Here is a 15,217-nt window from a genome sequence, read left to right on the forward strand (position 1 = left end):
TGATTTCCCTGCACCGTCTTCCCTCGTTCGCTCCTGCAATAAACCCTCGTCGGAAAAGAATCGCGGAAGTAGCCGCTGGAGTTTCCCGGCGAAGGCATCCGAAACACCCTTTTTCCTCACCCTTCGATTGTACTTGAAGGCCTTGAAGAAAGAAGAAGAAGAAGCGAAGAAGTTGCGACAGGCGCTTGTATGGATTGGTATGTATTGTTTCCCTAGTATTTTTCCCCTCTTCGAGCGCTTCTGTTTCTCTATATCCAGTAAAATTTTCTGCTACTCGGATTACTAATTTAAGCCAAAGCGGAGAAGAAACGGGATCCATACTTGTCATTTTTCCTTTTTTGTAGGAATTAGGTGAAATCCTGCTTAAATCGTGGTCAAACCCTGCTACCAAACTGCCCTTAAGGAACAGGACCCTGCAGTGTTAGTTTTCTTACTCTACTTCTTCTTTCTTCCTTGTATGCTATAGTCAGACCCTGACTTTGGTTCTCTTCTGTATTTTTCCTTAATGTCTTCCCAAATTAGTTTGAAACCCTAGATTTTTATGTCTTTTCATGAAGGAATGAATGCCATTTTAACATACATATCTTATTCTTCGCATCATGATTGATACTCGAAGAGATGAGGAAAAATTCTGAGTGATACTTGCACTTCTGAATGTGGGTAATCCCATTCTGACCGAGTAATTATTTCTTTCACTTAAACCTGAGAAACCTGATTTATTCAATGTATATGAATATTTGCATGCGTATGTTGAAGATTAGAGTTATCTACTTATGGCACTATCCAGGGATTAGGGATGCTTGGTGCCATGCTTTGACTATTTTGCTTCTATTACTATGCTGACATGCAGATATTGTAGTGTCATAATCATAAGTGTGGTTTAGATGGTGCTCTTATTATGAATATTTGCCATTCTCCCGGAAAGATATGAAGGACATGTTTTACTTCAATACATATTCATGGTTTTTACTGTTTTAGTTATGTTAATATTATGATTGACGGGTTGTTTGGTTGCAAGTAGGATTTAGTAGAGTTTGTAAATTTGGATTTATCATATTTGGAGAGTATTAAATCCTGAAAATAAAATAGGATTCATTAGGATTTAGGTGGTTAAAAGCCTTAGAAATATGTCTTTATCAAAAATATAAGTTACATATTTCAAAAACATGCTTTAAAAATAACCATATGATTTCTAAATGATTTTAAGAGTTAAAATCTTAATATTCCATATTAATGATATAACTATTAAGTTTATGTAAGTTTAATTTAAATTTTTTATTTATAATCATACTAATCAATATTTAAAATTTATTGAACTACTTAATCACCAATAATAATTGTATCAAACTAATTATATTAATCAATAATTTAACATTCTTTAATTAATAATTAATTAGTTTTTATTAAAATAATTAATATGTAATCTAGTTTTATTGATTAATTATTAAATAGTTAAATATAAATTTATTTAATTTTAATTAATTAATTATTAATTGCTAATAAGTTAAAATAACTTAAATGAATAAAATTAAATTAAAGCCACAAAACCATCTTCTCCCCCCCTATTGGTTTCACCTAAAACCATCTTCATGATCGATCGCTCGCGATACAAGTTATAGTTAGTGTTGGGAAGGCAACGATGGGATTGTGATGTATAAAGACCTCCAACATTCTTATCTTTTTCCTCTTGATTCGCTCCTACCAGAAATAATGGAGGAAAACAACCCTTGAATATTGATAAGAATGCCACGCGAGAGCGTGTATCGTTTTTCCTTTAATTTTGTTGAATCCACAAAACTACAGGACTTAGTAAATCCCAGTTTTCGTCGCAAATCGATGTCTTAGGATTTCCGGAACTTAGGATTTACCAATTAGTTTTTTGCTTTTTGGCAGGATTTATGCTAAATTTTGCATAAATTATGCTTAAATCTGGCTCCCAAATTGTTAACTGTAATGAAATGTCAATGATAATGATTATGATTGACATGAAAAGCCAATCATTTAGGAAATAAGTTGCATAAATAGATGGAGAAATGGCTATTTAACGAAGAAATAATATGAAAATAACTATTAATTTTGGGATCTAGAATTAATTCTACATCATAAATGCCATTATATATTATTAGATTTTTACAGATGGAAAGTTATTGTTTTTTTGATATTAGATCATTTTAGATGGGAGGCTATTATGATGGAAGGCCTATAGGATCTTGATGATGGAGGCAATAATTTGTTTGATGCTCTTGTTGATTGTGGTGAAAATTTTATATGGGCAGTGAAAGATAGGATTATTAGGATTCTAATATATTTGATGTTGAAATTTTTGGGCTTTGAAAGGATAAATATTTTTTGAAGGAAAATAGTGAGAAACTTATTTGGGATAATGGGTGATGATGATTTTATGGATTTTGGCTTAGTGACTAAGTTACGAGTTTTTTGATTTGATTGCTCACAATGGGATATTTTCCCAGTATATTGAGTTTTTATCTATGTTTTGAGTACAATGTGTAATTGGGTTATGAGAGTATGTGTAAGTGAGCTATAAAGGTGCTGGAGGCATTTTGGGGTTTGTGGGGGTAAGGATTTTGGTTTGACCAAGCCCTGACTGGAGAAGGGAGAATTTATGTTTGGGAGGAGTAAAAGTTGGAAAGTATAACTAATTACTCACAAAAGAATTAGGAGATCAATGACCATGCTTCACCAAAAAATTGAGCAACCCCCAAGCATTTCCTCACAAAATTTGCATATATAGATAGTTTTTTTTGAATTAAAATAAAAGTACAAAGCAAGGTCATTTATAGGCCTTTTTTAAGTCCAGAAAAGTTTCAAAGTTTGTAAAACCAATAAAATACTATTCCATGGTTTTATAATTTGTCATAATAAAGGGAGAGAATATAAGAAAAAAAATTATAAAATTTAAAGTCTTCAAAAGTAGGAAAATTTGGCCAAGCTAAATAAGTTTGGTAGGGTGATCTTGAAATAAAGTAAAATTTAAAGATCTTTGCCTCATTGATTGGTGATGCTGACCTAATCATCATGAGATTTTAATTTATGCTTCTATATTATTTTAGAGGCACATGCTTGCTTGGAGAGTTTTGGATGATGAATAACCCATAATTTGATGTAGCACCACTTTTTTGTGACAGTATCATTGATCATTGCATTGGTCTGCATCATTTTTTCCACGAATTATTGTAGATGAAAAAGTGTTGTTGTGTTGGTTACATATTTAGGATTATTTCAATATCTCTCCCTCTAGTTGTTTTGCCTATGTTTATCCTGCCCAATTTATTGATTATATTATCAAAATTTACTATGGCTAAAGCTTTGATGAGTATATGTGCATCTTGAGAGTTTTTTGGAATATAAAATGCTTCTGAAAATTGACACGAGAGTGTAATGACAGGACCCACGATCCTGTCTCCATAGGATTCCGTGATTTGCGACTTCCGCTGGATTGTAAATGACATGCAATCACGATTCAACAAGGCATTGCCAATTTTTTTTATATTTTTATTTTCTTTATTTTAAACAGTATTCCTTTCTTTGCTTCTTTCATTTTTGATTCTTTTTTATTTCTCTAGTCTCTAATCAGGTTATTTTCTCTTCGAGGACCTTTATATGTTATATTATGGTTTTGAAATATTCAGCTTGATTTTATGTAATTTGAGTCGTTCTCAGATTTTATATTCTTCAGAGTGTTGTAATCTCTTCCTCTCGCAAGTGGTGTATCTGTAACTTGCCCAGGAATATGTGGTGGATCCGCCTCGTCAGTTCGTCGTTCATGTTGATTCTCAACTGCCATTCATCCACCCCACTCACGTCATTGATCCTTCAAATTTTCTAATACCTTTTGTGCTCTATCACACATTCTAGAAGCCTCAGAATAATATCATTTGATATTAGAGTAAGCTGGAATTTCGGTTGGATGGACGAGATGCTATGCCGTCGAAGAGAAACCCTTAACGAGGTGCTCAAAAAATTACTATGGAGGACATGCAGTGAGAAATCCTTCTAATTGCAGTGGAGGCTTGTTGGTTTTGAAAGGAGACAATATGAAGAAATCACTGACGATAATAATGGTGACCATCGAGATGAAGGAGATATGGAAAACTCTCATCACCAAGAAGTTTCAAGTGACGAGAAGTCAATGCCGCATCAATTTGGTGTTGAGTATATTAGTAGAGATGGTGATTTTGAAGTAAAAGGTGAATTTTCTAGATTTTGACGGTCGCATAGATCTGATCAAATTGAAACGTTTACGCTAGCCATCGTCAAGTGGAACAAAAAAGGTGAATTTACCGAGTGACTCCATATAGTGGATCAAACTTTTGAATACAAATGTTTCATCTGATAGAATGATAAAGCTAGCCATCATCAAGTTAAAGAAGAGTGCATCTCAATGGTGAGAAAAATTGAAATGCTTATGCTAGCGAGAGAGAAAAATTAAAATCACAACCTCGTCTAAGATAAAAAAGAGACACAGTGTAAGTAATTACATTATAGACACGACGTGCCCTTGAGACTTCAACACGTACAACAAAAAGATTTTTCAATAACGGAGTACACTGCTGAGTTTGAGCATCTTATGTTGAAATGTGAACTGGTGGAGTTCGAGGAGAACATCATAGCATGATATTTGGGGTAATTGAGACTGCCTGTTGACAACATAATATAGTTGCAACTCTATGGAACCTTATAAGATGCCCAGATCCTAACCCTGAGGTAGAGAGACAACACCACAACATTAGGTTCACACCACCTTTTATACATGATTCAAGGATTAGATCTGGTAGCGACAACAAACTGACTAGACTATCCAAACCTACCACTCGTGAAGAGAAATCAACGTAGGAGAAAAAGTGGTGTGTCTGATTTTTGGATTTTGCAGCTTGGTTTTATGTAATTTGAGAGCTCTCTGATTTTCTGCTTTCTGGAGTGATATAGCATTTTTCTCTCTCAAGTGGTGTGTCTGTAGCTTGTCTAGAAGCTAATGGTGGATCCCCCTCGTTGTTTACAGATTCATCGTTCATGCCACTTTTCAGCCGCCATCCATCCTCCCTACTCACTTAATCAATCCTTCAAGTTTTCTAATATCTTTTGTGTTCTATCACACCTTCTAGAAGTCCTTGAACAGTGTCAACAACTTTACTATCTCAACACAATTGTAGTTTTTTTTTAGTTGATATCGACGCATTAGTTAATTTTTTTTAACTACATTCTTTCACAGATACCAAGTGTCATTACCTTTTGTTTAGCTTTCATCAGTAATTTTTGAGACCACAAATTGTTTCTTACTTCTCAATGTAATCAAGTTTCTCATTTATAAGTATAAAAGCTAAAAGCGAATCTTTGATGCAATGCATCTTTAGCTCAATTATCATATGCGAAAATATTGCTTTCTTTGTTTAATTTTTTACAATGCTTTCATTTTTATGTATTAGATTCTAACACTAACAAGGAATTCAATATTGGTATATATGAGATAAAAGCAAATGATTTTACCCACAAATTGTTAATACCTGCCTCTATCAACAGTCGTCATGTTAATGACGATCATAATTTCCATTTTTGGATTCATTGGAGTTTTTTTGCCTGTACATTTAAGCATATTCCTATTACTTAAAATAGATGAAGAATATGTTTCATTTGGGAAATAACAATACTTTATTTTGATTCACTTTTATGTCAAGAAGATACTTTAATTTTCAAGACTTTCACCTCAAAATTTCTCTTCAAATTCTCTTTTTAAAAATGCTTTTGATTTAATTAGCCTTTTTTCAAAGTCATTTATTAATACAATATTATCGAATAACACCATAAAATTGTCAATTTTCTTTTGGATAATGCTTAATAAAATTGTTTTGATTAGCTTGAAACAGTGTATACCCACACTTTTTAATAATTTTGGAGGATTTACTAAATCATGGTCACCAGGATTTTTTGAGGCTATGTTTAACTTTTCTTATTATGCATATTTTATGGATCTTTCTCTAAACTTTCAATCCAACTGGAACCTCCATCCACTCTTCTTCTTCAATGCTTCCATAAGAAAGGCATTATGTTGAGTTGATGTAAATCTTTTTCAATTTTTGCTATTAAAGAGCAAAATTTGAATTGCGTTGACTTTGAAAACAAGAGAAAGTTTCTTGATATTCTATATTATATGATTGGGTTGATCCACTATGTCAAGTTTTAAATTATTCATACTCCCATCTACTTCATATCTAACTATATAGATTTATTTGCATTTAATTTATTTTTTTCTAGTGGAAGTTCTAAAACTTCGGGCAAGCTATTCTTTTGTAAGGCTTGGATTTCTTTCATTAAAAGTGAGTTCTTCATGTATACTTCTCAGGGTCTGTTTGGTTTGGCGGTAGGAGCATGATGCGGGGAGCGGTTGCGAATCGCGGCCGTTTGGTTCAGCGGTACGAGTGCGATGGGACGCCGTTTTGCTGAAACGCAAGCCGTGAATTGAACCCCACGGTCTGCGTTCGAGCGATGCTTATTACGCAGACTACCCCTCCTTGTAAACCCTCACGCTCCTCTATTGTTCGATGAAGCAGATTGCGGCGTATGTAGACCTCTGAAACTGCCATTTTTCTGCTCCTTATGCTCCGCTTGTGCTAATTGAGAAGGAAATGACGTGTTGCAGTGTACATAGAGCTCTGAAACTGCCATCTTTCTCCTCCTTACGCTCTACTTTGCTTCTACCTAAAAGCATTGAGGAAGATAACCCTCGTATTTCTTCCCCTTCCTCTTCTAAATCGTGATTTACTGGACCCAGGATTTAGGTTAAAAAATGTTTAAAATAAAATTTTATTTTTTCCACATTTATTTATGCTGATCATTCATTGAACACCCATGCCTAATCCATTCGATATCATTTTTTGAAAATTTTGATGTGCTCTATGATCAGTAATTTGCATTATTAATAATATTGATTGTTCTTTTTTTTAACCTTGAGTTTTTTTGAGTAGATCAGAGGAAAAAGTGAGTTTTCACGAGACTTTCATTGCTTTGAACTTGACAAAATATGGTGTTTTGACATTTTTTGTTTTTCAAAAATTACCATCTTCTTCTCAATATTTTGTTGTTCCTGAAAATGCATTATCAATGTCAACCTAATGATCAATTAGACGTATTAGGCATATTGTGTCAATTAGACGTATTGAGTTAGATTTTAAAAAAATATATAGATATTCTTTTATTAGTACGAGCAATCACATTAGAGGCGTGTATCCAAATTTTTGTTCTGTTATGTAGTGAATTTATGCTTATGAAATATCAAATATATGATTATGATAGTTCTGTTACAAACATTTTTACTAAACAGGGACAAAGTGATCATTTGTCCAGAAACAACTGTCACACAGTTGAAACAAACAGCCAACCAGTTTCCCCGCGGCAGCTTTCTGGGGCAGCTTAGTCCCAAATATACCCTTACTTAAGATCTCCAAATGTAAATTATTCTTAATATCAAGTTGATTTATAGGTTAGTACAAATTTTCCACAAAAGAGGACAAAATTCAAACTGTATGTGAGTTTGACAATGAGAAATAAAATGTCTTAATCGGTAATACTGTATGATTGACCGTAAATTCTTGCAACAAGTCATACTTTAAATTCATCCATGCTCTTGTTTAATTTGTATTTGTTTGCAAATGTACATTTACATAAGCCATTTTATTCTTGCTGGAAGTTAAAAAATAGATACATTCAGTAAATTGTTCTTCTTGTCCTCAAATTAGGTTTAGGTTTTAATGTGTATTGCTTCCCTTTATAAGTTTCTTTTCCATTTCCGATATACAAGAAGCTTATTTTGTATAGGTTCTGTGTATCGACAAGGCGGTGAGATAATTTTTCTATCAAGGCCTCGGTGGGTTGGATGTACTAATGACGTGGTGATAAAGTTTGTGGCTTTGGTGAGATTTTAGTCAGTTGAATGAGGGGCAATGAGGAATTTTCATTATCCATGAATTAATTCTATGAAAGAGGATGGCAAATGATCAATTAAGTTTTAACATTGAACTTATTGTTGAATTTTCTTCTTGCTTTTGGGTATGAAGTAGTAAGGCTGTCAAGGAAGATTGCATCCATGGAATTAGAAAATTTTCTATGTTGGAGATAACTTCAGCATCCTTTTTAATTTGTGGTGTGCCAATCGATAAATACAATGAAGTGTTATTGAAATATTCCCCCCCCGCATTAATTGATTTGGGGCTGTGTTATTCCAATAACATAGTGTAAATTGAAATAACACGGAGAATATGCCGAATAACACAACCCCACATCAAGTAACGCAGGGGAATATTCCAATAAAACCCAAAGTAATCGAATAACACCACATAATACTCGAATAACACTTCCTTTTTTACAAATAACGCTGATGAAATATTCCTATAACACAGCGACTATTGGAATTTGAACGTACCTCTACGTACGGAGTCCTGACATAATACGCGCTCGGTCACATTATGCGTTGACCATCTGATGACTTGGTTAGAAAGTGGATGTTTTAGATTCGACTTATGTTAAGAGATGTCGAGGTAGGCCTAAAAAGACTAGTGCATGCTGTGAAAAAATGATCTTAGTTTATTAGAATGAAATGAAAATATGACACTCTCTAGGATACAATGGAGAAAAAAATGATTCATTTTGTCTACCCCACTTAGCGGGATAAAGGATACTTGTTGTATATGAGATAATTTTAGTTGAGATTTGTATCTAATGTAGGGTTCTATTTGTAAATAAGAGAAGTCCAATGATTTCTTTCTAAATGTTGTAAGGCTTTATATAAACCTAAGCCATTAATGGAATGTGTAATTTTTTGAGCAATTATTGCTATTTGGTATCAGGTCCTAACCTTCCAGCCAGCCGTCCGTCCTTGCTGCTGCTTGATCGTCGCAATTGTGATTGACGTCGTTGGTTTATAGACCCTAAACTCCAATTTTCTTTTCTTCTGCTTCGTCATCACGAAGCAACCACAAATAGAGCTCGTTGGGAAGGCAGCGAGGGGATCACAAATCACGCTAGGAAGGTAATTACGGGGTCGCGCCTCTCTGGGAAGGCAAGGGATCGTGACACAGTCTCTGGAAAAGCAACTACGGGATCAGGGTTCGTGGTGTGAACTCTGACATGTGGCTCGTTGGGAAGGCAACTAAGGAATCACGACAAAGAACCCTGACAATACAATCGTCGGGAGGGCAACTACGGGATCGTGGTTTATGACGTGAAGTTCATAATTCTTGGACGTGCCGTAGGACTGAACTGGCGACACCTTCAACGGCTGGATTGTCGTATAATGTGGTTTGAGTAGCTCGTTGCAGGGCAAGGGCGAAGTGTGTGAAATCAGAGCAGTGGAAGAGAGAACCTTGGTTCTACATGCGTGAGAGGATGACAAAGGTTGAAAATAATTAAATTGAGGATGTCAGGAGAGGAAGATAGCGCGGGACGTAAAGGTTTGGAGCTTTTGGGAAGATAGTTCTTGAAGTTCTAAATGTCTTGTTCATGCTCATACATGGAGCTAGTGTGTCGTTGGGAGCCACTAACTTAGCATATGTTGCGACTCAGGTGAAACTAGATCTTTCTATTGTGGATCTAAAGCTTGATAAACCGACCACGTATCTGAGTTGGTCACGTCAGATTGAGACTGCTCTAGTAGAGAAAAGACTAAAAGGATATCTGACTGGGGTAGACCCAAAGAGTGACAGTGCTGAGGGGGATGAGTGGAGGACCACACATGTATTGATTTACACCTGGTTACTCAACTCGATTGTTCCATCGATTGTCACATCAGTGGACGACATTCGAATGACGATTGCCATCCCGTCAAAGTTAAAGAGGACCTATGCTGAGATTGAAAACCACACAAGTGTGTTCTGGATTTAGCGTGACAGAGATGTGGGTCGTCTTTACTGATGAGGATCACGAGCTCCTAGAGATGCTGAAGTGGAAGCAGACAACGACGGGTGATGTGATTGAGGATGCATCCACCTTATCATCATCTAAGGGGAACACTGCTGCTTATGCTCACTCAACTAAAAGTACTTGTAATACACATACTCTTGCCTTTATATCCACCATAATATCACGAGAATGGATAGTAGATTTAGATGCATCCTACATGTGACAGGTGCTGCTAGTAAGTTCTCTTCATATACTCACTTAGCAGTTCCAAAGAGCATTCGGTCTGCTGATGGTACAACACAGCCTGCGGTTGGTAAATGTACAATAAGATGTACCAATTCTATGGCTATATTCAATGTTTTGCATGCTTCTTTATTTCCATTGAACCTTTTATCCATCACTATGTTCCAGTTAAAATGTATTGTTTTATTTGATATTCTTAAGGTGATCTTTCAATAGAAGGGGACTGACCGGAGACTTGGGAGTGACACGTGACATAATGAATCATGATACTTGGATAGAGAAGGGATGAACTCAACATTGAGCTCCATGGTAGAGAGTGTTGGATTAGGAGGATCTGAGAGGAGTGTGGAAGATGTATTATTACATCACAAACTCATGTGATGCTCTTTGTTTAAGCTATTGAATTGTTTTTATCCGTCTTTGTATGAGAATACAAGTAAATAAAAACTTGTGTGTGATGCTTGTGAGTTTGGTAAGCACACCAGGAGCTCTTATGTTAGTTTTGGAAATAGTTCGTGTTTTTGATTTGGTGCACTCAGATATACGAGGACCTTGTTCTACAACTTCGATGAATGATTACAGGCATTTTGTAACTTTCACTGATTGTTGTTCTCTTATTGCTTGGTTATATTTGATGAGAAACAAACATGATGTGCTTGCTTGCTTTAAAGCCTTTCACAAGATGATTCATACTCAATATGGTGTAGTGGTGAATATATGAGGTTTGAATGGGACACCATGAGCTCTTATGTTAGTTCTGGTAATAGGAGTTTTCGTGTTTTTCATTTGGTGCACTCAGATGTATGAGGACCTTGTTCTACAACTTTGATTAATGATTATAGATATTTTATAGCTTTCATTGATTGTTGTTCTCGTGTTACTTGGTTATATCTAATGAGAAATAAAAATGACATGTTTGCTTGCTTTAAAGACTTTCACAGAGTGATTCAGACCCAATATGGTGCAGTAGTGAATGTATGAGGTTTGAGTGAGATAGAGTATACCAACAAGGCGTCTGGGGAATACTTGTCTGCCCAAGAGATACAACATCAAATAACGTGTTTATAGACACTAACATAAAACGGAGTAGCAGAGGAAGAATAGACATTTTCTAGAGGTAACCAGAAGCATGATGATCTCGATGAATGTCCCAAAACATTTGTGGGGCAAGCTGTTTTGACAGTCACTCAATTGATCAATAGAATGCCCTAAAAGTGTTGAAGTGGTGATCTCCTTGTCAATTGTTAAAAGGAGATAATGGCGGAATTCTCCCATTGAATGTCTTTGGTTGTGTATGTTTTGTGAAGGATAACCGACAATCAATAGGAAAGTTAGATCCCAGAGCTGTGAAGTGTATTTTTGTTAGTTATTATGCCACGTTGGTAAGCATGAATGCGAGCTTTAAAGAATTCAAATCATACTACACCTGAGAGGTGGCCTCACTGTTTGGTGTCTCACCAAATGTTGGAGGTATGAGGCAAGAGGGGGAGAGTAGTGATGGTGAGAGATTTGTACATGTGGGAACAATGCCTTGTCCCATTGTATGAGAAGGATCCACTAAGGAAGAGCCGAAGAATGAGGAAAATAAGCCTAAAGGTGGTGAGACTCAAACTCAAGGGGAGCTGAGGGTGTGTATAAGAAGGAAAAAGCAGAATGAGGGAACAATGTCTGCCATGCCGCTCATGCTTACAAATCTCTTGTCCCAGTCTACTTCAACTTCTGAGACATCCATACCGTCCATCTTGGAATTCGATTAGACAGGTGATATGATTCATTTTTCTTCTCCTCCAACTCTCATGACTTTAAGGTGGACCTCTCGCAACAATGCGAACCATCATTCTGATCGTTTTGGTTTCTCACATGGCATTGCCCGGGTTGTGTCATACTATAACATATCACCTTTACATGGAGCATTTATTGCATCTTTGGATACTATCTCTATACCCAAATGTTGACATGTAGTGAAGGAGGATCCAAAGTGAAAGACTGCAATGCTAAAAGAACTTGGTGTTCTCGATAAGAACATGACATAGGAGCTCGTGTTTTTACCAGCAAGAAAAAAGACTGTTGGGTGCAAATGAGTCTTCATAGTGAAACATATCTCATAAGGAAAGATTGATCGCTACAAAGCACGATTGGTGGCTAAAGGGTACAGTCAAATGTATGAAATCGACTATGATGAGACATTTGCACTGGTAGCAAAAAAAGAGCACACTCAGGACACTCGTCTCTCTGGCTATGTATAGTAGATGGAGGTTACACCAACTGAATGTGAAGAATGCGTTTCTTCATGGAGATCTACTAGAGGAGGTTATGGAAATACCCCTCGACTTGGACACGTCTAAACAGTAGGCAATTTATGTAGATCGAGAAAATCACTATATGGTTTGAAACGGTCTCAAGCTTAGTTTGATAGGTTCAAGAAAACAATGGTAGACATGGGCTATTAACAAATCAACGCCGACCACACAGTGCTCTTTCGACGATATGATGGTCACATTACTATTCTTGCTGTGTATGTGGATGATATGATTGTCATTAGGGATGATAGAGGAGAGATTGTTCAACTGAAGGCAAGTTTGGGAAAAGAGTTTGAGGTGAAGGACTTGTGACAATTTAGATACTTCATCGGGATTGAGGTGACTCATAGAGCAGAGGGTATTGTTCTATCTCAGAGGAATTATGTGCTAGACTTGCTCATAGAGATAAGCTTGTTGGGATGCAAGCCTACAGTTTCACCAATTGATCATAAGAGAAAGATGAGCGCAGAGGCAGGAAAACCAATTCATCGCGAGAAGTACCAATTGGTAGGTCGTCTAATATATCTGAGTCAGACTCATCCCGACATATTATTTGCAGTAATTGTGGTAAGTTACTATATCAATGATTGGAGGAAAGGTCACATGGATGAAGTGTATCAAATTCTGACATACCGGAAGAGTGCACTAGGGAATGGGTTTATCTTCATGAAGAATAGACACGTAAGCATTGAGGGCTATTGTGAATTTGAATGGGCGAGTTGTGTGGGTGACAGAAGGTCACATCTGGTTACTGCATATTCATAGGGGGCAACTTGGTCAATTGAAAGAGCAAGAAACAGTCCCTAGTAGCGAGGTCAACTATAGAGACAAAGTATAGGGCCATGACCTTGGGAGTTGCTGAGATGATGTGGTCGAGAGCCTTGTTGATAGAGCACAAGGCAGATGAAGGAGCTCAAATGAAGTTGTGGTGCAACAAGTCAGTGATCAGCTTTGCCAATAACTCGGTGCAACATGATTGAACCAAACATGTGGAGATTGATAGGTTCTTCATCAAAGAAAAGCTGAATAATGGACTACTGGAGCTAAGTCATGTAGCCACTGGAGAGCAAGTGGTTGACTGCCTCCCCAAAAGACTTGGCTGATTAGATTTGTCTAGGTTATGTGACAAGATGAGCTTAGTGAATATCTTTTGCCCAACTTGAGGGGGTGTGGGATTTGTATTTAATGTAGGTCATATTTGTAAAATTTGTCTTGTTTCATATTTTGGTTTCATTTTAGAAAACCCAAGTAAGACGCATATAATTGGTGAGGAATGAGATAAATTATCTTGCTTCAGAGACATTACAGTGCTATGGACTAAAGCAAAACGTTGGGAAGGTTTGTAGATTTGACCGTATAAAAAACCTGCAAATGTGTTTTAGCTTGATGACACATTTCATAGTAGTAGTTCTTTGAATTTTGCTGGTGCATAAAGCATTAACTAATTTTCTAGTAAGGTTTGATATTCGTAAGAAATTGTGTTAAAGCCAAATATTACTTTCATTAATAGATGTATATTTATAATTCAATGTGATGTTTCTTTTTTATAGATGCACAAACCATTGCTTGAGCTTGTTCATTGCTTGATTGATTATTTCTTTAGAAGGAAGAGCACTGAACACATATTTTCTCAATCCATCAGTCTTCCTTAGTTCTTTTCTTAAAAGTGATAAAAATGAAAAATTGGAACACAATTTTTTGTCTAGTCAATTTGCTAATTGACATTAAGGGATCTGTTTGGGGCAATTTTAGCTTAATAATAAGCTGCTATAGGAAGTTGCTACGAATAAGCTTACCGTCTATTTGTTGTTTGCAATTTAAAAACAGTTGTACTACAACTGTTTCTGGATAAATGATCATTCTGTCTCTGTATAGTAATGTTGTTTGCAACAAAAGTGTTCATACCAATACATTTTATACTTTAAAATAAAAAATCTAGCACATAACATTAGAAAATAAAGATAGACACCTCACTTAAGAATGAGAGTGTGATTACTAAAATTAAGAAAAAAACTATTAAAACAACAATTAATAATATAATAGTATTATTTTTAAAATACAAATGACATATGTCATGAGCTAAGCCATTCTTCAGGGAAACTCTCCATGCCTGTACACCGCCACCTTCTGCTTCACACACTAACACCTCCACACAAACATAACCACACACTAACCACCACCTCAACAACCACATGCCAACACCTCAACGCAGACACCGCCTCCACGCACCACCGCACATACACCAACGGACACCATACACACACCAACACCTCCACACAGACATCATCACCTCCACACAGACACCACCACCTCCACAGACAGCTCTACAACCACACACCAACACCTCCACACAGACACTACCACCTTCACACACCAACCACACACCAACCACCATCGCACTGCCTCATAACCAACATCACACCACCTTCTCCAAACCACTCAACACCATATCAAGTCAGGAACCGCCAACATCAATAGCACAACACACCACTCCACCACCTCCACACACCTTCTCTCACAACACAACACCACATCCTCACAACCTACAACCAAAATCAACACCCTCTTTCATCAAAATTTCAAATTCTCACACAAACATCAAAGATAATCATAGAACCCCATCCCATATTTTTCATCTAAGACAATTACATACAGGCACATGAAATATTGCTATCTACAAATCAAGCACTCTCTTTCATCTAATTTTCAAATTTTCACTAAAAAATTAGAGGTAAAGATAAAACACGACTCCATTATTTTGAAAT

At 36.2% G+C, this 15,217-nt stretch overlaps 1 protein-coding gene across 5 annotated transcripts in view; it reads left to right on the forward strand.

The window, feature by feature from the left end:
- LOC110027705 (phospholipase SGR2) overlaps nucleotides 1–15,217 on the forward strand; it is an 87,410-nt gene continuing 72,193 nt past the window's right edge. The window contains exons 1-3 of one of the 5 annotated variants that reach the window (XM_020729231.1): nucleotides 1–197; nucleotides 345–420; nucleotides 6,359–6,529. Coding sequence is in view for 2 of the 5 variants with exons in the window: in XM_020729228.1 (XP_020584887.1) it covers nucleotides 6,558–6,574 (17 nt within the window). In the remaining 3 variants the exon portion in view is untranslated. Of the gene's footprint in view, nucleotides 198–344; nucleotides 421–6,358; nucleotides 6,575–15,217 lie in introns of those variants that run through there. The other 4 variants (XM_020729230.1, XM_020729229.1, XM_020729232.1 and 1 more) reach the window with 4 other exon arrangements.

This window comes from Phalaenopsis equestris, unplaced genomic scaffold (genome assembly GCF_001263595.1).
Source record: "Phalaenopsis equestris unplaced genomic scaffold, ASM126359v1 Scaffold000436, whole genome shotgun sequence".
In the NCBI taxonomy this organism is placed as follows: Eukaryota; Viridiplantae; Streptophyta; class Magnoliopsida; order Asparagales; family Orchidaceae; genus Phalaenopsis; species Phalaenopsis equestris.